The 22,035-nt window shown below is 39.7% G+C and overlaps 2 protein-coding genes across 2 annotated transcripts; both read right to left on the reverse strand.

Annotated features, from left to right (window-relative positions):
* Positions 1-12,194: 12,194 nt before the first annotated feature.
* LOC149039134 (uncharacterized) lies at positions 12,195-15,542 on the reverse strand. Its single transcript, XM_089185753.1, has 5 exons — positions 15,529-15,542; positions 14,814-14,866; positions 14,142-14,351; positions 13,443-13,576; positions 12,195-12,838 (listed from the first exon to the last, which is right to left on the reverse strand). The coding sequence occupies exons 1-5, from the start codon at positions 15,540-15,542 to the stop codon at positions 12,278-12,280; spliced, it is 972 nt and encodes a 323-aa protein (XP_089041879.1). The 3' UTR covers positions 12,195-12,277.
* Positions 15,543-18,556: 3,014 nt separating this feature from the next.
* On the reverse strand, positions 18,557-21,927 carry LOC149039135 (uncharacterized). The gene is made up of 2 exons (XM_089185939.1): positions 21,639-21,927; positions 18,557-21,485 (listed from the first exon to the last, which is right to left on the reverse strand). The coding sequence occupies exon 2, from the start codon at positions 21,446-21,448 to the stop codon at positions 19,010-19,012; it is 2,439 nt and encodes an 812-aa protein (XP_089042065.1). The 5' UTR covers positions 21,449-21,485; positions 21,639-21,927; the 3' UTR covers positions 18,557-19,009.
* Between the last annotated feature and the right edge of the window lie 108 nt (positions 21,928-22,035).

Here is a 22,035-nt window from a genome sequence, read left to right on the forward strand (position 1 = left end):
CCCTTAGAAGTAAACGTTGCCGTTGTGGCGGACCGGAGTAGGCTATGTAGGGGCTTTTTTCATACCGTGTGCATGTTTAGGAGGCTAAAATAGTCGTCATTCCATGCGAGGGGATTCTCCTATCACATCGAAGGTTTCTGTATCACAAAGTCCACTGAACTCACACGAGCGAAAATCTCGCTAACAGGTTGAGAGTAGCCATTACTTGTTTGAAGACCAGTGGTATCTATGTTCTCTCAGTGATGAAATGCCGATGCCTCGATCGCAAGCAAATTTGCTCGATTTTTCACGACAAAATATTGTAAACCAATAGTAACTAGAACTCATGTTTGTTCTATGAGTTAATTCTCGAGAGAGGATTGTTCGTTCATTTTTCTCAGTGATTTGAGACGTTGTTGATATCGAGATTTGAGTCGACTGACCCAAAGGAAAAGGAGCTTATGGGTGCTAAAAGCGTCATATAGTTCTTGACTTGTGTGAAGCTCTGAACACGATAAAAAAAAAAAAAAAATTACACATATAATAATAATAATATATATATAATGCCCGCTTATTATGTTAGTATTACGTTTGATATAAACCTCTCAATCATTGAAAATTAAATTTTCTTCGATTGTGATTGGTTACAGTATAAACACTCGTGTCATGTCTAAAAAGTGGAAAAAAACTCTCCCCCTGTCCCCGAGGGGTTGAAGGTCAAAATCTGTATGATTACTTTTTTATTGTCCGGGAGATTTCCCAGCTAGCCTCGACCTTATGTGCTAAGCATGGTTTTTCTCAATGCTTGAAATTGAAAATTGAAATTTTCTTGTGTCATAAGTGAATCTTTTTCGAACTGCAAAGTGTTCTTTCCTCTTCCTCTGGAACATGACAGGACGGATAATGCATGCACTGTAAGTACCTCCCGTTGTTCCATACAAAGCCTTAGAAAAGTTTTCTAAGGCTTTGTATGGGACAACGGGAGGTACTTACAGTCCACGCGTTTTCCGTCCTGTCATGTTTTAGTTTTCACGCGCGACGCTCGCGATCCGATCAACTAGCCAATCATGTTTAGAGTCCCTGAACTTAGCATTGAGGTTGAGGTGGTCACTGGTTCAACCTTTTATTTAGAAGGAAGCAGTTGTGAAAATTTAATCGTTATGTACCTCTCAACTCAAATACGTTTTTTGATTGGATGTTTTAGTATGTCATGCGCCGTGAATCAAAATACACTGACATTCTAGGGTGAACAAAATTCACTAAGCCCTCCCTCCCTCCAACTCTAACTTTCGACTCTCGCGTGATAAGGTTGTTCACCGTGAAACCGCGGCAAATTTGTGTGCCAGCCTGCGTACAAAAAATTATTTTTAGCAGTCATATTCGGTTTGGGACGTATGAGAAAATATTTTCAAATATCAAAATTAAAATGACTGGCCCCACGGGAAACAATGAGGATTGCTTTCCCTTGCCCCGAAATGGAAACAAAGCCAATCTTATAACCTGATGAGTGTAACGGTGCATTTGTCTTTATTTTGCTTTATTCGTTTGTAACTGTTATTCGCACAGTCAAGGGTTGCTTGGTGTACAGATAGACGCAACTAACGAACAAAGACTCTCCAGAAATCGCCGTTTGTGTCAACATTGTGACCGGAACCATCATCACATTCCATTTTGTCGAGGTCACCAACGTTATTCAAGAAGACCCTAAGGTGATACTTTGACTTTCTTAAGACGGGATACCAGTAGAGCCTGTTTTGATCTTCACCATGTCCCCACTTTCCAACATGGTACGTTCTATTTACTAGTCGACCCCAATCTTTGCAAATGCTAGCTAAGTTGGAATTGTCATCCAACGTCACTCTCACAAACGAACCACAGGCGTCCGGTTGCTCATCTATCTGACCGCTGAAGTACCGGACCACAGCTTCGCCTGAGCTGTTGGAAGCTGTGACCACGTGGAATGTGCGTCCCTGTTTCTTGCGGCAGTGGAATCTTAGCTGAGTGAAGGACAAGTGTCTTCTGAGCTCATTCATGGCACTTTTCTGCAGAACCATGTGTGACTTACCTATTCCACGGTGTGATGTCTCAACTGACACCTTAGGAGAGGGACTTCCGAACTCAACATTTGACACCAGAAGCCAACCTCCTAAAATAAAACAAACCTAAATGATCTGGTGACATCCATGTAACTAGAGTTTTGGACATATTAAATAGTAGTAATAGTGGAGTCCAATTGGGTCTGTAATCATACGAGTGATTTATAGAATCGTACGACTGCAAAGCGGGAGTCGGATTTGTTAATCACTCGTATCACTACAGACAGAATTAGACGACAAGAAGGCCTGTTACCAATTAATCAAAACTATGACAAAAATTGAGAAAGAAACTAAACACCGGTTGTACGTTTTCACAAAAACGAAAAACAACAGTTCACCCGGCGAAATGCGAGACAACAGCGCGCACATGACGCGTTCTGTCCACTCATACAGGCATGACGCGTTAACTGTCCCTTTAACGGTCCTATTACACTGTTCAATTACAAATATGACGCGTACACTGTCCTTTTAGTGCTCAAATCGGCCGGCTGATGATAACTAATCAATTTCAAGAATTCTGTAGTAGATTTGATTCAAAACATGAGAAGGATATTTGTAAAGAAAGCAAGAATAGCCAAGACCAAATATACTCCTGTTGAAGTCCTCGTGTCTCAAAAAAAAAAAAATTCATTTTCTTACCACCATATCTTGACATGTCACAATAGACCTTCAAAGGGTTTCCACTCTTCTCAGGGTCGACCCAATACTCCCCGTCTCCTTTGGAGTGTTCAGAGTCCAGAATTTCTTTACAGGAAAAGGCCGGATGGGCAGAATCCCAACCTCGTTTACCTTTGGAGTGTCCAGAGTCCAGAATTTCTTTACAGGTTATGGCCGGATGAGCAGAATCCCAACCTCGTTTACCTGCATAGGAAAAGGGAAGAATAATCATTAAAAACGAGGAGAGGATCAAAATAAGGAACAAAACACGCCACAGAGGTCTTATTCCATAAGTAGTTCCTTTCGCGTAATTGTTAGATAGCTCTTGATTTTATAAATCTTTGTAGGATCCATAGCATCTTTCAATTCAAACTAAGAAAATGGAAAACCTGTCATTATAAGGAAAAGCAAGAGATTTTAAACTTCATATTCTCTCGGGAAAGATTATACATGGATGTACACGTGACATGAGAGAGCTCTGAAAAGCGCTAATCAGAAGTAAGAAATAGGTCACCATTTTTGACTTGGCCATGGAAAGAGGAGGTGGGAGAGGTGGCAGAGTCTTGGGGGATATATCATTTTTTCCAAGGGAATGGAGAGGGGATCAGTTGTCGCTAACAGAGTTTAAAGGTGGGACTAAAGAAAATTGGCGGCCAATGAGGAAGATCGAAAGAATAATTCGGAACGTTATGGAAGGATCAGGAAAACTTTATTGTGACAACCAAAATACTCCGACCCTTCATACCCTCCCACCTCCTCTAGCTTTTCCATAATGTTAAGCACCTTACTCAACAGTACCTCTTCCATAATAAGTAGAACGTGGGTTACACCTCAGGTTTTCCGGACTTGAATTTTTGGTTAGATTACTCAGTTGACATTCCTTCTTTATATCACTAGCATCGGATTTGCTGTTGTAAGATTGGCAGTTTTCATCTCGAAGGCAACTCAATCCACAGCTTATTTCGTCAGCATATAATGTCTTGGTGATGTGACCAATTAGCTCAAATCCTTGAAAAACAACACAATCGTGTTTCATGTTCTCATCACTCAGTTTATCTTGGATACTTTCATTATATAGTTTGTGTGTAGTTAACTACCCTTTCTTAAGAGGTCATCTTGACTCTTGATATCGTACAAAGGTAAATATGAAGAAGCCCTGAGAGTTATGAGAGTTGCACGTAGAAAGTTCCTGTTGTTTTTACCCAATTTTGGGGCGATCTTATATTTTTTTCCAGGGCGAACTGCTGTGGCTAACAGAGTATAAAAGGGGAAAAATGGAAATTTACTACTAATGAGGGGGATTGTAAGAATGTCACCACAGAGCCTTATTTGGGGGCAGGGGGGGGAGGGATCAAAATCTGTGTCATCCGATCCCAGTTTTCGCCCATGGAACTTGAAACACTCACATCCCATCGGAACAAAATATCACTGTGTTGGGAGGTATAACACATTCACGTGTTACCTTCAATTCGCTCGAAAACCTCGTCCCTGCTTAAGTCAGTGTGCAAAGACGAACTGAAAGCCACAAGAAACAAAGCAACACCACTCAACAGAACGGGACAGAAATGGAAACCAACTAGAAGCCCTCTCATCCTGTAATTTGAGGAAGAAAGAAAAACAGATGACAAATGTTGCCCTTCTCCCTTCTTAGATGCAACAAATAGTTTTGATTGTGAATTTAGGATTTTGCTAAATGAATAGGAACAGCTTGAGAACCCATACATAAATTATGCATTGGTCAGTTTTGCACGAAGTACTGATCACGACTCGACTTTTCTTTCACGTTTATGCGGTAGTAAAGGTCTTTTGTATATATACTTCTCACTCAAACGTATTTATCGAAATGGCTGACTATTCAAGATTTATGTTGTTATCAAACTTAGAGAGCAATCTTCTTGAAACCAGTATATTCTTACCTTCAGTTTCCTTCCACTCCTCTCGTATTTTTGTATCGAAAAACTCTTTTTTCAACTTTTTATACAATTTTAATGAACTTTGAGACAATGATTAAAAGAAATAAATAGAAACAGCTTAAGAACCCATACATAAATTATGCATCAGTCAACTTTGCACGAAGTACTGATCACGACTTGGGGTTAGCGTTTCTTTACATTTGAGTAAAGCGTGGGGGCATTTAACTAGAAACAAACCTAGATTACTCGGATTGTTTTTATTATGTTGTTATCAAAGTTGGAAAGCAATCTTCTTCTTAAGTTTAAATTAACCAATTTTTTCCAAATTGAATGACTTGGCTACTCCTTCAAACCAGTATATTCTGACCTTCAGTTTCTTTCCACTCATCTCGTATTTTTCTATTGAAAAAATCTTTTATCAGCTTTTCATACAATTTTAATGAAACATGAGACAATAATTAAAAAAAAAAATAAAAAGAAACAGCTTGAGAACCCCTTTCGTAAATCAAGCAATAGTCAGCTTTGAACGAAGTACTGATCACGACTAACATTTCTGATTGACATTTCTTTACGTTCGAGTAAAGCGTTGGGGCGTTTAACATTAATAGAAAGAACCTCGATCATTCGGATTTTTCTTTTTTTTCCGAACCTCTTCTCTTGCATACGGATTTCTATGAGTATCGATTGGTCGCATTCGGGATCGATGGCAACTTTTTCCCACCGAACAAAGCGAAATTCGCCTAATAAAAAAGAGCTACAGGATATAATTTCAACAGAGAGAGATGAAAAGTGACAGAATTCCCTCTCACCTTCTAACTCGTACATTTATGAGTCACAATTTGTAGATATATCTGCTGTACCATACATGTATTTCTGCGTTCGTATTTTAGAGTCGTGCACGTTAAAATTGGCAACGGAAGCCAATATGCAAAGAAACATTTGTTTCTTCTGATGCACTAATTATTTTCTCATCCTTTGCCCTCTAGCTACCCTACTAATAGTGTTTACTTTCGCTTCCAGACAATTATAATGTAGACACCTGGCAAAGTTGGTAAAGTTAGAGACTAATGACCGACTCCAAGGGATACAGTGAGTTTTGTTGCCCTGGCAGGGCAAGGTAGAGGAATCCTTACTGTTTCCTGTGGTGCTCGTCACTTTAATTTTTTTTTTTTTTTTAAAGTGTTTCTCATACATCCCAATTCGAAAATGACTGAAAAAAATAATTTTTATAGGCAGGCTGGCACACACATTTGCTGCGGTTTCACGGTGAACGACCTTATCATGTGAGAGTCGAAAGTCAAGTCGTTGTTTCCCCGGGGGCCAAGTGACTTTTGTTTATCCTAGAAAGTAAGTGTATTTTGATTCACGACTTGCGACATGTTCAGCCCTCCAATCAAAAGACGTATTTAAGTTGGGCATTGCATCACCTGAGAGTCGAAAGTCAAGTCGTTGTTTCCCCGGGGGCTCAGTGAAGTTTGTTTATCCGAGAAAGTAAGTGTATTTTGATTTACGACTCGCAACATATTCAGCCCTTCAATCAAAAGACGTATTTAAGTTGGGCATTGCATAAATGTCGCGTTCAGAGTTCTCTACAAGTCAAGAATTATATTATGCTTTTAACACCCATAAGCTACTTTTCCTTCAAGTTTCAGTCGACCAAAATCCCGATATTAGCAACGTTATGTGCCCCTTGGAAGAAAACGTTTCCGTTGTGGCGGACCGGAGTAGGCTATGTTGGGGCTCTTTTCATACCGCATGCATGTTTACAATTAGGAGGCTAAAATAGTCGTCATTCCATACGAGGGGGTTCTCCTATCATATCAAAGGTTTCTGTATCAGAAAGTCCATTGAACTCACACGAGCGAAAATCTCGCTAGGAGGTTGGGACTGGCCATTGCTTGTTTGAAGACCAGTGGCATCTATGTTCTCTCAGTGATGCAATGCCGATGCCTCGATCGCCAGCAGATTTGCTCGATTGTTCATGACAAAAAATACTGTAAAACAAGTAGTAACTAGAGGTCATGTTTGTTCTATGAGTTAATTCTCGAGAGAGGATTGTTCGATCATTTTTCTAGATTTAGATTTAATCCTTACAGGCCTTCGGAAACAAAAGAATTCTAAAATCGTCAAATTCTCACCTGTACTGATCTGTAAATAACGTCTTTCTGATTTACAATTTACGTTAACAATTCAGTTGATAAAACCAAATTATTTTGTCATACTTCCCCACTGACACAGCACCACTGTTTCTCTAAAAAACTTGAACGATTTGACTTTGAAATGGATGAAATAACAAATTGTCAGATTTAAAAAAACACCTTGCCCTAATGTTTATTTATATTCACGCGGAAATCAGTATATTTACATATTCCGTGACCAAACAAAAGGGAAAGTCTATCTCTACGAACCTTAATTGTTCTTGGAAATACATAAAGCAACATAAACTACTACATAGAAAACCGTGTTTATCTCATTGACTCCTTTAGGATCCGGTGTATGTAAAACTAGAACTACATGATAAAAACAGTGGAGCACTGTCGGTAAGCCTACCACAAGGAAGAAGCGAGCGTCAGACATGTGACCTAATTAGATATTTGTGCGGGTAACGGTGCATTTCTTGTGTTCGTCTCTGTTTTCAGTCTATTCGTTTGAAGAAGTTGTTCTCATAGTCAAGGGTTGCTTGGTTTACAGACAGCTCTGAGTTAAACGCAGCTAACGAACAAAGACTTTCCAGAAATCGCCGATTGAGTTTACACTCTGAGAGGCGACATCATCACGTTCCATGTCGTTGTCGCTATTCAAGTAGACCCTAAGGTGATACTTAAATTGTCAGAAGGCAGGGAAGCTCTATAACCTCTTTTGATCTCCACCACGTCCCCACTTTCCAACATAGTACTTTCCATTTGCTAGTCCCCAATCTTTGCAAATGCTAGCTAACTTGGAATTGTCATCCAACGTCAATCTCACAAACGAAACACAGGCGTCCGGTTACTCGACCGCTGAAGTACTGGACCACAGCTTCACCTGAGCTGTTGAAAGCTGTGACCACGTGGAATGTGCGTCCCTGTTTCTTACGGCAGTGGAATCTCAGCTGAGTGAAGGACAAGTGTCTTCTGAGCTCTTTCATGGCACTTTTCTGCAGAACCATATGTGACTTACCTATTCCACGGTATGATGTCTTAACTGACACCTTAGGAGAGGGACTTCCGCACTCAACATTTGACACCAGGAGCTAACCTCCTAAAATAAAACAAACCTAAATGATCTAGTGACATCCATGTAAATAGAATTTTGGACATATTAATAATGGTAACAGGACCGAGTGGAGTCCAATTCGGTCTGAAATCATACGAGTGATTAACAAAATGGTACGATCCCAAGGTGGGAGTCCGATTTGTTAATCACGAGTATTATTAGCGACAGAATTGGAAGATAAGAAGTCCTGTCACCAATTAATCAAAACTGTGTTAAAATTTGAGAAAGAAACTAGACATCAGTTTTCATAAAACTAGACATACGTTTTCATAAAAACAAAAAAACATAAGTTAACTCGGCGAATAGCGAGACAATAGCACACACATGACGCTATCTGTCTACTCACGCAGGCATGACGCGTTAACTGTCCCTTTACGGTCCTATTACGCTGTCCGATTACAAGTATGACGCGTACACTCTCCTATTAGTGCTCAAATCGGCTGGCTGATGATAACCAATCACGTTTGTGACTTTTGTTATAGTTTTGATTAAAAACATAATACTATTAGCCAAGACCAGAACGTTCCAATAACAACTGCTCCAAGTCAAATACACTCCGATTATAGTTCTCGTTTCAAAAAAAAAATTCATTTTCTTACCAGCCTATCTTTAAATGTCACAATAGACCTTCAAAGGGTTTCCACTCTTCTCAAGGTCGTTCCAATACTCATGACCTTGTCCGTGCTTTTAAAAGTGCAAGGCTATACTGCCCAGTCCAAGTCCAAAACCTCCACCCAAATGCCGCATCTTTGGCAGAGCTCCGAAAGTTCAGTTTCCTCAATAATGGTGCAACTATTGATGGCCTTGTTAACGAGCTTCCACGTTACCTAGCGGCTGCTGACGGCACAGTTATTGAGGAAGAAGAGGGGAAGGTACAGTGGTGGGCGAGGCATGCACACACCCTTCCCAATTGGTCTGCTGTTGTCCGGAAGCTACTTCTAGTGCAGCCAAGTTCTGCTTCGGCTGAGCGAGTGTTCAGCCTCATGAATCATTTTTTCACCCATCTACAGGAGAATGCACTTGAGGAAACTGTTGAAGCTTCCGTTATGCTGCGCTACAATAACAACCAGAGAAAGAAGATCCAGTGATTCATCATAGTGAACACAAATGCGAATATGACCGTCATCAAATTTGTAGATATTTTCAAATATTGTTTTGTTTGTTAACATCGCTGAATGTTAAACAGCATGATTTTTCTTGAAGGTGAATAGCCTATATTTAAAACAGACTCCCATAAACTGATGTAGAATAAGATACACAGGTGGAGAGACTAAAATATCATCTCTGTAGAAATGTCAGCGAGTAGAAATTAATATATAAATAAGTAAATAATTCGTATAGATGTGCAAAGATTTACATTCATCAGTAGTAGAAACTGATTTTTTTGAGTTGATTAATTACTCTGTCTTAAGAGGTCATCATATGAAGAAGACCTAGGAGTTATGAGAGTTGCGCGTAGAGATTTTTAGGAGGATTTGTTGTGGCCAACAGAGTATAAAAGAAAGACCGGAGGTGTAGAAAATTGACTACCAAAGAGGGGGGTTGTAAGATTGTTACAGAGCCTTACTGAGGGAAGGGGATCATGTAAAGTTTATTGTGACACAGCCAAAACCGTTCGACGTCAGTAAGTTATTATATTGATTTGGCGAGTTTTCGCCCATGGCAATTGACACGTTTATATTCCGTCGGAAAAAAAGTATATCACAGTGTCATAACAGAGGTATAACACATTCACGTGTTACCTTTAACTCTCTCGAAAACCTCGTCCCTGCTCACGTCAGTAAGCAAAGATGAACTGAAAGCCACAAGAAACAAAGCAACTCCACTTAACAGAATGGGACAGAACTGGAAACTAACTAGATGCCCTCTCATCCTATAATTTGAGAAAGAAAGAAAAACAGATGACAAATGTCGCGTTTACCCTTTATTGATGTAACAAATAGTTCTGATTGTGAATTTGGGGTTTTGTTAATTACACTTTGTCTGACTAGGTGAAAGAATACGGAGGGCTTTTTAAACTACGTACACCAGCTCATTTAAAGGAACCTTTCCTGCTAAGGATTAAAACTTGTCCGCTGGCTTGCAAAAGTTACTCAACTCAGCGTAGAAATGACAAACGGTTCAGCTAACTGTACTTTGGTTCAGTGACTTGACACAAACAGTTCAGAGTAGTGTGAAATGGCTAAAGCTATCGGCAAATGGTTGATAGTAGGCCCCAATGGCTTCGTATCGCATCAATCTACTCACCGAAATGTGAAATGGTTAGCGTGACGACAATAGGTTTAGTACAAACCGAAATGGTTTAGTGTTACAGCAGACGGTTTTCGCTGTAACCGCCAAAAATACAAAGGTGAAATGGACAAGTCAAGCTTGAAATGGAACAGTCTATGTAGGGTCTTACGTCACAACCCTGTAGTTTTTCTAGTTTTTAGACGCCTTCTAGCTGTAGTTTCGCTGTCTTAAAAACAATGAATCGCTTTATTACGTTTCCTAGCTATGATTCTGACTGTCTAGACTTTAAATGTGCCGTTGCGCAAAATGATGCATTTTATTTGTATTTTTGTCATTCCTTTTGTTGAGTTTCAGATTCTTATTTTATCTTGAGGGAATACAATGGAGAATTCTTACCACGGTCACACGTAACCATGGTAAGAATTCTCCATTTAAGTACAGCAGTTTTCACTATAAACTATTCGTAACTATGTAGTTTTTAACTAGATAGTTTTTAAAGTTACTACTTTAGTTGTAGTTTCGTCGTCTTTAAACAAGGAATCGCGTTATCACGTTTCCTAACAATAGTTCTGACTGTCTAGACTGTAAGTGCGCTTTCGCGTAAAATGATGCATTTTATCTGTATTTTTGTCACTTATTTTATAGAGGTAGTAAAATTGAGAATTCTTATCATGGCTAGTCGTAAGGCCAGTAAGGATTAAATTAAAAACTAGAAAAATGAACGGACAAATGCTCTCTCGACAATTAGCTAAATACAACAAACATGAGTTATAGCTATTATTCGTTTACAGTATTTTGTCATGAACAATCGAGCAATTCTGCACGCGAGGCATCGGCATTGCATCACTGAGAGAACATAGATACCACTGATCTTCAAACAAGCAATGTCCAGTCTCGACCTCTTAGCGAGATTGTCGCTCGTGTGAGTTTAGTGGACCTTCTGACACAGAGACCTTCGATATGATAGGAGAACCCCCTTTGTATGGAATGACGACTATTCTAGCCTCCTAATTGTAAACTGCACGCGGTATGAAAAGAGCTCTTATATAACCTACTCCGGTCCGCCACAACGGCAAAATTTTCTTCCAAGAGGCACATGACGTTGTTGATATCGAGATTTGAGTCGACTAAAAACCTGAAGGAAAAGTAGCTTATGGGTGCTAAAAGCACAGTATCGTTCTTGACTTGTGTGAAGCTCTGAACACAATAAAAAAAAATTATATATGTATATATATATATAATGCCCGTTTATTGTGTTTGATATAAACCTATCAATCATTGAAAATTGAAATTTTATCGATAGTGATTGGTTACAGTATAAAAACTCGTATCATGTCTAAAAAGTGGAAAAAAACCCTCCCCCAATCCCTGAGGGGTTGAAGGTCAAAATCTGTATGATTACTTTTTATTTTCTTGGAGGTTTCCCATGCAACTAGCTAGCCTCGACTTCTTGTGCTAAGCATGGTTTTTCTCAATAGCTTCCCACCATATAAAACAGGTCGTTGAAATTTTCTCGAGTCAGTCGTGAATTGTTTTCGAACTGCAAAGTGTTCTTTTCTTTTCCTCTGGAATTTTTAGTATTCACGCGCGACGCTCGCGATCCGATCAACTAGCCAATCATGTTTAGAATTCTTGAACTGAACACTGAGGTTGACGTGGTCATTAGTTCAACCTTTATTTAGAAGGAAGCAGTTGTGAAAATTTAATCGTTATGTACCTCTCAACTCAAATAGGTTTTTTGATTGGATGGTTGAATATGTCACGCGCCGTGAATCAAAATACACTAACTTTCTAGGGTGAACAAAATTCACTAAGCCCCCGAAAAAACAACAACTTTAACTTTCGACTCTCGCGTGCTAAGGTCGTTCACCGTGAAACCGCAGCAAATGTGTGTGCCAGCCTATGTACCAAAAGTAATTTTTGGCAGTCATATTCGGTTTGGGATGTATGAGAAAATATTTTCAAACTGGCCCCACGGGAAACAGTGAGGATTGCTTTCCCTTGCCCCGAAATGGAAACAAAAAAAATTCTTATAACCTGATGAAGGTAACGGTGCATTTTCTTTATTTTGCTTTATTCGTATGTTACTGTTATTCGCACAGTCCTGGGTTGCCTGGTATACAGACAGCTCTGAGTTAAACGCAACTAACGAACAAATACTCTCCAGAAATCGCCGATTGTGTTAACGGTCTGAGAGGCAACATCATCGCATTGCATTACGTTGAGGTCACCAACGTTATTCAAGTGGACCCTAAGGTGATACGCATTTACTTTGAATGCGGGATACCAGTATAGCCTGTTTTGATCTTCACCATGTCCCCACTTTCCAACTAAGTACTCTCCACTTACTAGTCCCCAATCTTTGCAAATGTCAGCTAACTTGGAATTGTCATCCCACTTCAATCTCACAAACGAACCACAGGCATCCGGTTGCTCATCTGTCTGACCGCTGAAGTACTGGACCACAGCTTCACCTGAGCTGTTGGAAGCTGTGACCACGTGGAATGTGCGTCCCTGTTTCTTGTGGCAGTGGAATCTCAGCTGAGTGAAGGACAAGTGTCTTCTGAGCTCTTTCATGGCACTTTTCTGCAGAACCATGTGTGACTTACCTACCCCACGGTATGATGTCTCAACTGACACCTTAGAAGAGGGGCTGCCGAACTCAACATTTGACACCAGAAGCCAACCTCCTAAAATAAAAGAAGCCTAAATGATCTGGTGACATCTATGTAAATAGAACTTTGGACATATTAATAGTGGCAACAGAACCGAGCGGAGTCCAATTCGGTCTGAAATCATACGAGTGATTAACAAAATCGTAGGACCGCAAAGCGGGAGACCGAATTGTTAATCACGAGTATCATTAGAGACAGAATTGGACGACCAGAAGTCCTGTTACCAATTAATCAAACTGTGTAAAAATTTGAGAAAGAAACTAGACATCAGTTTTCATAAAACTAGACATTCCTTTTTTATAAAAACAAAAAAACAACAGTTAACTCGGCGAAATGCGAGACAACAGCGCACACATGACGCTATCTGTCTACTCAGCCAGGCATGACGTGTTAACTGTCCTATTACATTGTCCAATTACAAGCATGACACGTACACTTTCCTATTAGTGCTCAAATCGGCCGTCTGGTGATAACAAATCACGTTCGAGAATTTTGCCATTGTTTTGATTAAAAACATAATACGAATAGCCAAGACCAGAACGTTCCAATAACAACTGCACCAAGTCAAACATACTCCGGTTGAAGTCCTCGTGTCTCAAAAAAAAATCCATTCTCTTACCACCATATCTTGACATGTCACAATAGACCTTCAAAGGGTTTCCACTCTTCTCAGGGTCGATCCAATACTCCCCGTCTCCTTTGGAGTATCCAGAGTCCAGAATTTCCTTACAGGAGAAGGCCGGATGAGCAGAATCCCAGCCTCGTTTATCTACATCGGAAGAGGGAAGAATAATCATTTGGAACGATGAGAGGATCAAAGTAAGAAACAAAACACGCCACAGAGGTCTTATTCCATAAGTAATTCCTTTCGCGTAATTATTAGATAGCTCATGATTTTGGAAATCTTTGTAGGATCCATAGCATCTTTCAATTCAAACTAAGAAAATGGAAAACCTATCATTATAAGGAAAAGCAAGAGATTTTAAACTTCATATTCTCTCAGGAAAGGTTATACATGCCATGTTATACATACGCTGACCAGAAGTTAGAAATAGGTCACTACTTTTCGCTTGGAAAGAGGGGGTGGGAGGGGTGGGAAGGGGTATCTCATGGTTTTCAAAGGAAACGGAGGGGGGATCAGTCGTCGCTAACAGAGTTTAAAGGTGGGACTAAAGAAAATTGGCGGCCAATGTGGTAGATCGATAGAATAATTCGGAACGTTATGGAAGGATCAGGAAAACTTTATTGTGACAACCAAAATACTCCGACCCTTCATACCCCCCTCCCACCTCCACTAGCTTTTTCATAATTTTAAGCACTTTACTCAACAGTACCTCTTCCATAATAAGTAGAACGTGGGTTACGCCTCAGGTTTTCCGGACTTGATTTTTCGGTTTGGTTACTCAGTTGACATTCCTTCTTTGCATCATTAGCATCGGATTTGCTGTTGTAAGATTGGCATTTTTCATCTTGAAGGCATGCGAATCCACAGTTTATTTCGTCAGTGTATAATGTCTTGGTGATATGACCAATTAGCTCAAATCCTGGAAAAAAACACAATCGTGTTTTATCTTATCATCACACAGTTTACTTTGGATACTTTCATAAAACAGTTTGTGTTGTAGTTTACCTTATCTTAAGAGGTCATCTTGATTCTTGATAGTGCACAAAGGTAAATATGAAGTAGCCCTAGTAGTTATGAGAGTTGAGCGTAGAAAGTCTCTGCTGTTTTTACCCGATTTTGAGGCAATCTCATATTTTTTTTAATGGGGGGATCTGTTGTTGCAGAGTATAAAAGGGGAAGTGTAGAAAATTGTCTGCCAATGAGGAGGATCGTAAGATTATTCCAGAGCCTTATTGGGGGCGGGGGGAGGGAATGTAAAGTTTATCATGACACAGCCAAAATGTGTCATCCGATCCGACTTTTCGCCCATGACACTTGAAATATTCACATCCCGTCGGAAAAAAATCTCTATGTCGGGAGGTATAAAACATTCACATGTTACCTTCGGTTCTCTCGAAAACCTCGTCCCTGCTCAAGTCAGTTCTAGCAGACGAACTGAAAGCCACAAGATACAAAGCAATACCACTCAACAGAACGCGACAGAAATGGAAACCAACTAGATGCCCTCTCATCCTGTAATTTAAGAAAGAAACAAAAACAGATGACAAATGTCGCCTTTTTCCCTTTTTTGATGCAAGAAATATTTTTGTGACCTTAGGGTTTTGTTAATTACAATTTTTCCGTCTGACTTGGCGATAGAATGCGAGGGCTTTTTAAACTACCAAGTTATATAAAACTATCTTTCCTGCTAAGGACTAAAACTTGTCCGCTGGCTTGCACAAGTTACTCACCCGATAGTAAGTAAATACATCGAGTTTCTCACTCACACTCACCTTCCTTTTCTTACTTTTCCTCGACTTTTCTTTTCACGTTTATGCGGTAGTAAAGGTCTTAAAGTTTAAATTAACCAATTTCTCCAAATTGAATGACTAGGTTACTCCTTGAAACCAGTATATTCTTACCTTCAGTTTCCTTCCACTCCTCTCGTATTTTTGTATTAAAAAACTCTAAGATCAACTTTTCATACAATTTTAATGAAGCTTGAGACAATAATTAAAAGAAATAAATAGAAACAGCTCGAGAACCGATACATAAATTATGCATCAGTCAACTTTGCACGAAGTACTGATCACGACTTGGGGTTAGCGTTTCTTTACATTGAGTAAAGCATGGGGGCATTTAACTTTAATGGAAGCAAACCTAGATTATTCGGATTTTTTGGTTAGCCGGATTTCTTTTCTTCTGTACCCGGTTTTTTATGAGTATCAATTAGTCGCATTCAGGATACAAACAACTTTTTCCCACCAGAAAAGCTAAATTCGCCCAATGAAAAAGAGCTACAGGATGTAATTTCAAGGTTAAAAGTTTTCTTCAGAGATGAAACTGACAAAATTCCTTCTCATGTTCTAACTCGTACATTTATGAGTCACAGTGTGTTGGTATATCTGTTGTACTATACATGTTTTTGTGTGTTCCTGTTTTGCACCCGTGTTAGTTAAATCTAATTACCGAAGCCAATATGCTAAGAAATATATATTTCTTTCGATACTCTAATTATTTCCTCACCTTTTGCACTCTAGCTACCCTACTTATGGTGTTTACTTTCGCTTACAGACAGTTCTAATACAGACACCTGGCAGTGTTGATAAATTAAGCGACTAACTGATTCCAAAGGAAACAATGAGTTTTGTTTCCACTGCGGGTCAAGGTAAAGCAATTCTCACTGTTTCCCGTGGGGCCAGTCACTTTGATTTTAATTTTCAAAAGTGTTTTGTTATACCTCCCAACTGGAAAATGACTAAAAAATTATTTTGTTTTCGCAGGCTGGCACTCACATTTGCTGCAGTTTCACAGTGCACGACCTTATCACGTGAGAGTCGAAAGTTTAAGTTCTTGTTTTCCTCAGGGCTAAGTGAATTTTGTTCACTTAGAAAGTTGGTGTGTTTTGATTCCCGGCCCGCGATATGTTCTCCTCAAATCAGAAAACTTATTTGAGTTGGGAGGTACATAACGATTAAATTTTCACAACTGCTTTCTTCTTAACATAAGGTCGATCTAGTGCTAAGGAAATTGACCACGTCAACCTCAAGATCAAGTTCAAGGATCTAAACATGATTGGCTAGTCGGTCGAATCACGTGCGTCGCGCGTGAATACAAACATTCTAGTGGAAGAAGAAAAGAACGCTTTGCTGTTCGGAAAAAATTCACGAAAAGTCAAAAAAATTTCAACGCAATATTTGATGTGGCGGAAAAATATTAAGAAAAACCATGCCTAGCACGAAAGGTCGAAGCTAGCTGGGAATCGTGGACTAAAAAAAGTAATTATACAGACATTGACCTTTCTGGCTTGTTCTTGTGCCTTACAGCAAATAAATCCTTTTCTTCCAAGAATTTGATTCAAACGAAAGAAAAGTGAACAGTGAGGAAACAAGTCGAAAAACTTCACGCTTGGAAATTTTGACCTCAAATTGGGCCAAACTCTTTCGGCCGCGCAGGGTCTGGGCCCATGTACACAAACAAATCAAAATGGCGTCCCAAAGTGAGCCTGACCAAGAAGAACTTTTTAATGGGATCAAAGGAGCATTAAAGCGGCAGAAATCGAAATTCGAACGCCAGATTTCAAATGTTCACAAGTTGAAAGATCTAGATGAGACATTTAACGCACTAGAGAAACTGGCCGAAGCTGTTGTGAAAGGAAAATATGGTCCCCTTCGCTATCGACACGAGCATGAAATCAGTCATGTATATCCAATGTTGGAACGAACAATGATAAGAGCTAAGAATGGAATTAATACACGCCTTACTCCACGGATGAGTAAAATCCATCCTTGGGTGATCTGTTTCGATGTTCCGATGCCGCAGGAAGTGTTCAGTCTATTAAACAAAGGGATCGTAAATCGCACAAGTTATGGTGTAGATGTTTCGGAGAAACCCGGTTCAGTGACAATAACATTCACAAATATGAGAAGACTGTGTGCTTTGTTCAATAAATTTGAGGACTGCGAAGCATTTACAAAGGAGCTAGGAGCTGGAAAAGGGGTGGTAAAACTTATTGTTGACGACAGGAAGAATGGAATTATGAGATACAAGTTTAAAGAGGAAATTTTACAATTTAATTTCCATTACGGGTACTGGAATGCATTTGGCATCATTCAGCATTGAAACAGGAGCAGTTTGTTTTTCCAGTATTGATTGGATGCAGTGGTACATTCTTAAATTGTAATCGAGTCGAGACAACAACATATATGTAATAGATGTTATATTTATGATTTTATACACTTCTAACACAATTGTGGGTACATTAATTGTCTTATATGTTATTGTTGCAATGCCCTCAGTGGAATTAAAATATAGAAAAGGGGAACAGTCTCTGGCAGACCCCTAACAATAAAAATTATTCTCTTAAGGAAACTATTAAGCAGATTTACTAACAACACTGTACATTTAGAATATTCGTTACATTTAGAATATTTTTGACATTTATTATAGTTATAATTACATTTATATTCTTAATTAATTTAAATTTAAATCTGTATTTGTAATTGTATTGTGTTTAGCTGAAAAACCCTTTCTAGGGAGCATCAATAAAAGTATGTATGTATGTATGTGTGTGTGTGTGTGTGTGTGTGTGTCTGTGTGTCTGTGTGTCTGTCTGTCTGTCTGTCTGTCTGTCTGTGTGTCTGTCTGTCTGTGTGTCTGTCTGTGTGTCTGTTTGTGTGTCTGTCTGTGTGTCTGTCTGTCTGTCTGTCTGTCTGTCTGTCTGTGTGTCTGTCTGTCTGTCTGTCTGTCTGTCTGTCTGTCTGTCTGTCTGTCTGTCTGTCTGTCTGTCTGTCTGTCTGTCTGTCTGTCTGTCTGTCTGTCTGTCTGTCTGTCTGTCTGTCTGTCTGTCTGTCTGTCTGTCTGTCTGTCTGTCTGTCTGTCTGTCTGTCTGTCTGTCTGTCTGTCTGTCTGTATGTCTGTATGTATGTATGTCTGTATGTATGTATGTATGTATGTATGTATGTATGTATGTATGTATGTATGTATGTATGTATGTATGTATGTATGTATGTATGTATGTATGTATGTATGTATGTATGTATGTATGTATGTATGTATGTATGTATGTATGTATGTATGTATGTATGTATGTATGTATGTATGTATGTATGTATGTATGTATGTATGTATGTATGTATGTATGTATGTATGTATGTATGTATGTATGTATGTATGTATGTATGTATTAAAATAAAATTTCTTTCCCGGTTATTAAAATAGGTTCACGCTCTCAGAATTTGTTATTATTATGAAAATAATTGAGGTAGCCGGAGAGTGTCTGACACATGATCCCAATTCTGTTATTTCTTTGGTACAATGTTTTGACTCCGATTTATAGTTAGTCGGAGACACGGTGGCCTAGTGGTTAGCGCGCTGGACTCCAGATCCAGAGGTCCGGGTTCGAGCCCTGGCCAGGTCATTGTGTTGTGTTCTTGGGCAAGACACTTTACTCCATAGTGCTTCTCTCCACCCAGGAGTATAAATGGGTACCAGCAAACTGTCAGGGAAACCTGACAATAGTTGCTTCATGCTACGGAAACTGGGATAAGCTCTGGCAGTCATGGGCCACTAGGCTTGTAAGACTAAGCCACGACCAAGTTAAGACAAGTACTTCAAACACTCTCTAGTAGGCTTTCCCTCTGCAACAGACTTCTTGATCTCATCCATGAATTTATGACCACAAAAGAAACATTTGTCGTCGTGTTCACCTTTGGAAAACCCACAGGAGCAAAAGTGTTGTGCATCTGTGGTAATGCGATTGGGGATGAGGCTGTCTCTTGATTGATGATATGTCAAGAGAGATGGCTGGCGGAGAGGGAGCCAAAGTTTACTGATGTAATCATGCCTGAATACCTGATTCCAGCGGTCTTTATAAAGGCTGTTTCTTGCATAGCTGGCAATTTGAACATGCTTGGCTTCCCTCCCTTGCATGGTGTTCACTCCTAATCCAGTTTCATATTTCTCAAATACCCACTGGGTGTGAACTGGGACCAAATGTCCAATGCTCCAAACTGTCCCTGATACAGTGCCTGTGAAGAGTGTGACTGCTGTGAAGTAATCCCGAGCTAAGACCTTGAGTTCATCAATGGCTGGCTGAGTAATGTGGTACATTGAAAAAATGGAGGCACAATCTCTGAGCTTCATTGCAATGAAAACAATGAACAAAAGTTTCATAAGCAATTTGGGATCATCTGAATCCCCCCTGATGGCATTCACAAGGTACATAAACCCATGCAAAATAAGTCTTGAGTCCTTTCCAGTCAGTCTGTAAGAAAAGTCTTTGTCCTTAGACCTATCTTCCAGCATCCACTTTCCTAGCTGCTTTTTCAAACGTCCAGCTTTTACATCACACTCTAGTGCCTTCATGTACCTTGACATTGCACATGCTGGGGATAGGTCTGATAGGCTGGAGATCTTCTGTGGGAGGTTACTTGAAGAAATTGCTAGGTTTAATAGCATTGTGTGTAAATGCTGTACCCCATTGTTTTTAAGGTGAAGGGGCTCTACAACCTCTTTATCACACAACTTTCCAATCAGTGGCTGAAATTCCTGCCTTGATTTATTACTGGCAATAAATTTGGTGATTTTTGTTCTTTTTGTTGAGGCTGCAAGGCTGGAGGGAAGCTTTGCCTTAAAACTTTCTACCTGTTTGGCAATGTTTAATCTATCTTTGTATGGCCATGGTTTCCACTTGCAATCATTCATTAGCCCAAATTTTCCATTCAGTGTAACACAGTCCTCTTTTGATACATTTGCAAAGCTGGAAAAACAAGTGGCAGCATTGTTAAGTTCCCCATTAAGGAAAGCCAGAAATTTCATGTCTGAGGGAACCAGTTCAAAAGTGAAGGTTACTTGCTTCTCTGACACTGTATATGTTTTCTTCTCAATTGCTTCAATCTTGGAGGTTAATTGCAGAGTAAATTGCTCTACACATGGGTGGTCTTCTTTGCAGTTGGCACCAAATAAAAGAAAATTGTCATTTGGGCTAGCCACTCTTGGCCCAACATTTAAGAAACTCACCAACCAGGACATTGACTCATCCCACTTCCCAAAGGGTGCTCCATCCCCCCCAATTGCCACTTTAAAGGATCCTTCTTTGTGACCAAACCAATTAAGTTTGTCATTGTCCTTTCTAAATTCATTTGTTTCAAAGTAAAATTGACTAAGCATAATTAGCATTGTCTCTAAGTCTCTGTAGACCCCATCAACTCGTTGATCCCTGGGTAAGGTAGTGCACAGTGTTTCTCTCACTGACAAGGTCTCTCCAACATTGATTTCTTCAATTTTGTGCATGAGAGCACTGTAAGCAAGTGGCCTTGGAATGGGAACTCCAAAGCCAAATTTGATTCTCTCCCTTGAAAGATAACCTTTCATGGTTCTTTTCCCAGTATGTCTCATAACCATTGCTGATCTCCCCTGCTGGTATTTTACTTTTCCAATGATCCCCCCTGCATACAGTAGAGATAAGGAACGGATGAAATTTTCATTGCTTTCCTCGTACTCCTTCGCTTGAGCATTTATTTTCATCGCAGCTGCCCTTTTAAGCTTTTTAGAAGAATCGAAATATTTAGAAATATCAGCCATTTTGCCATATTTGAGAACAGTGGAAAACATTCCATCAAGAGCAGGAGTTCTATCTTCCACGGAACCTCCGTTCACCTCTGAAGCAGCAATCAGGGTCTCTAATTGCCTTCTGTGGGCACTTCGTCTCGGTAAATTTAATTTACCCTCTCCAGTGAGTTCAGTTGGGCTTTTTTTCCTACTTGTAGAAGTGTTTTGCAAGATTTCAAATGCTGTCGCACGGCTTTGAGTTGGCGGGGTCACCTCAAGCTCAAGCTGATCCACACATTCTCGTATTTTCTCGCCATTTTTTTGTAGGCGCTCTAACTTTTTTCTCAGAGCAGAGAGCTCTTTACTCTTTGACAGATACTCTTTTCGAAGGGTAGCCCTTTCTCTAGCTAGTTCAGCTACAGGGAATCGTTTCTTCTGCGAAAATGCAAGCGATCTCCGAGGGGTTCTTCTCTTCTTACTTCCCATTGCCCGATCGCCACGGTCATGGGCCACAGGCTATTTCCTTTCAATTAAAATTGAGTATTTTTGTTACAAATTTTTACACATATAAAAGCAAAATTATGACCGCTCAACTCGAAATTATAAACGATCAATATCTCTTCTGTGGTTCTACCGTTTCCTTTTTGAGCAAAACGAGTGCTTTAACATTATTTACCTCCGTTTTTGAAGTCGACTGAAGACTTATATTTGTAACTGCGATCGTTCTTTGGAGCCCTGTGTTCACTACGAATGCAAAAATCAAGAAATATGGACAAAGTCGATGAATCAGATATCAAACTAAAGCTTGAAAGGAATAGATTTTATTTTTTAGCGCCAAACGTTTGTTTTCGTTACAAGTCTCCCGCAAACAGGCAAAATAGATGACTCCCCGGGTCCCTCTGAGTCGCCATGAAAATGGCCGAGCGAAATTTGGCCTTAAAAGGACTGGAATCTAGTGGACATTTCCTTGGCCCAATTTGAGGTCAAAATTTCCAAGCGTGCTTGGTTTGCCTCGGATTAATTTTCCAGAAAGTTTACTGAAGAGCCGTCATTTCAGCGTCACTTAGTATTCC

This window comes from Pocillopora damicornis, chromosome 10 (genome assembly GCF_964200805.1).
Source record: "Pocillopora damicornis chromosome 10, jaPocDami1.2, whole genome shotgun sequence".
NCBI lineage: Eukaryota > Metazoa > Cnidaria > Anthozoa > Scleractinia > Pocilloporidae > Pocillopora > Pocillopora damicornis.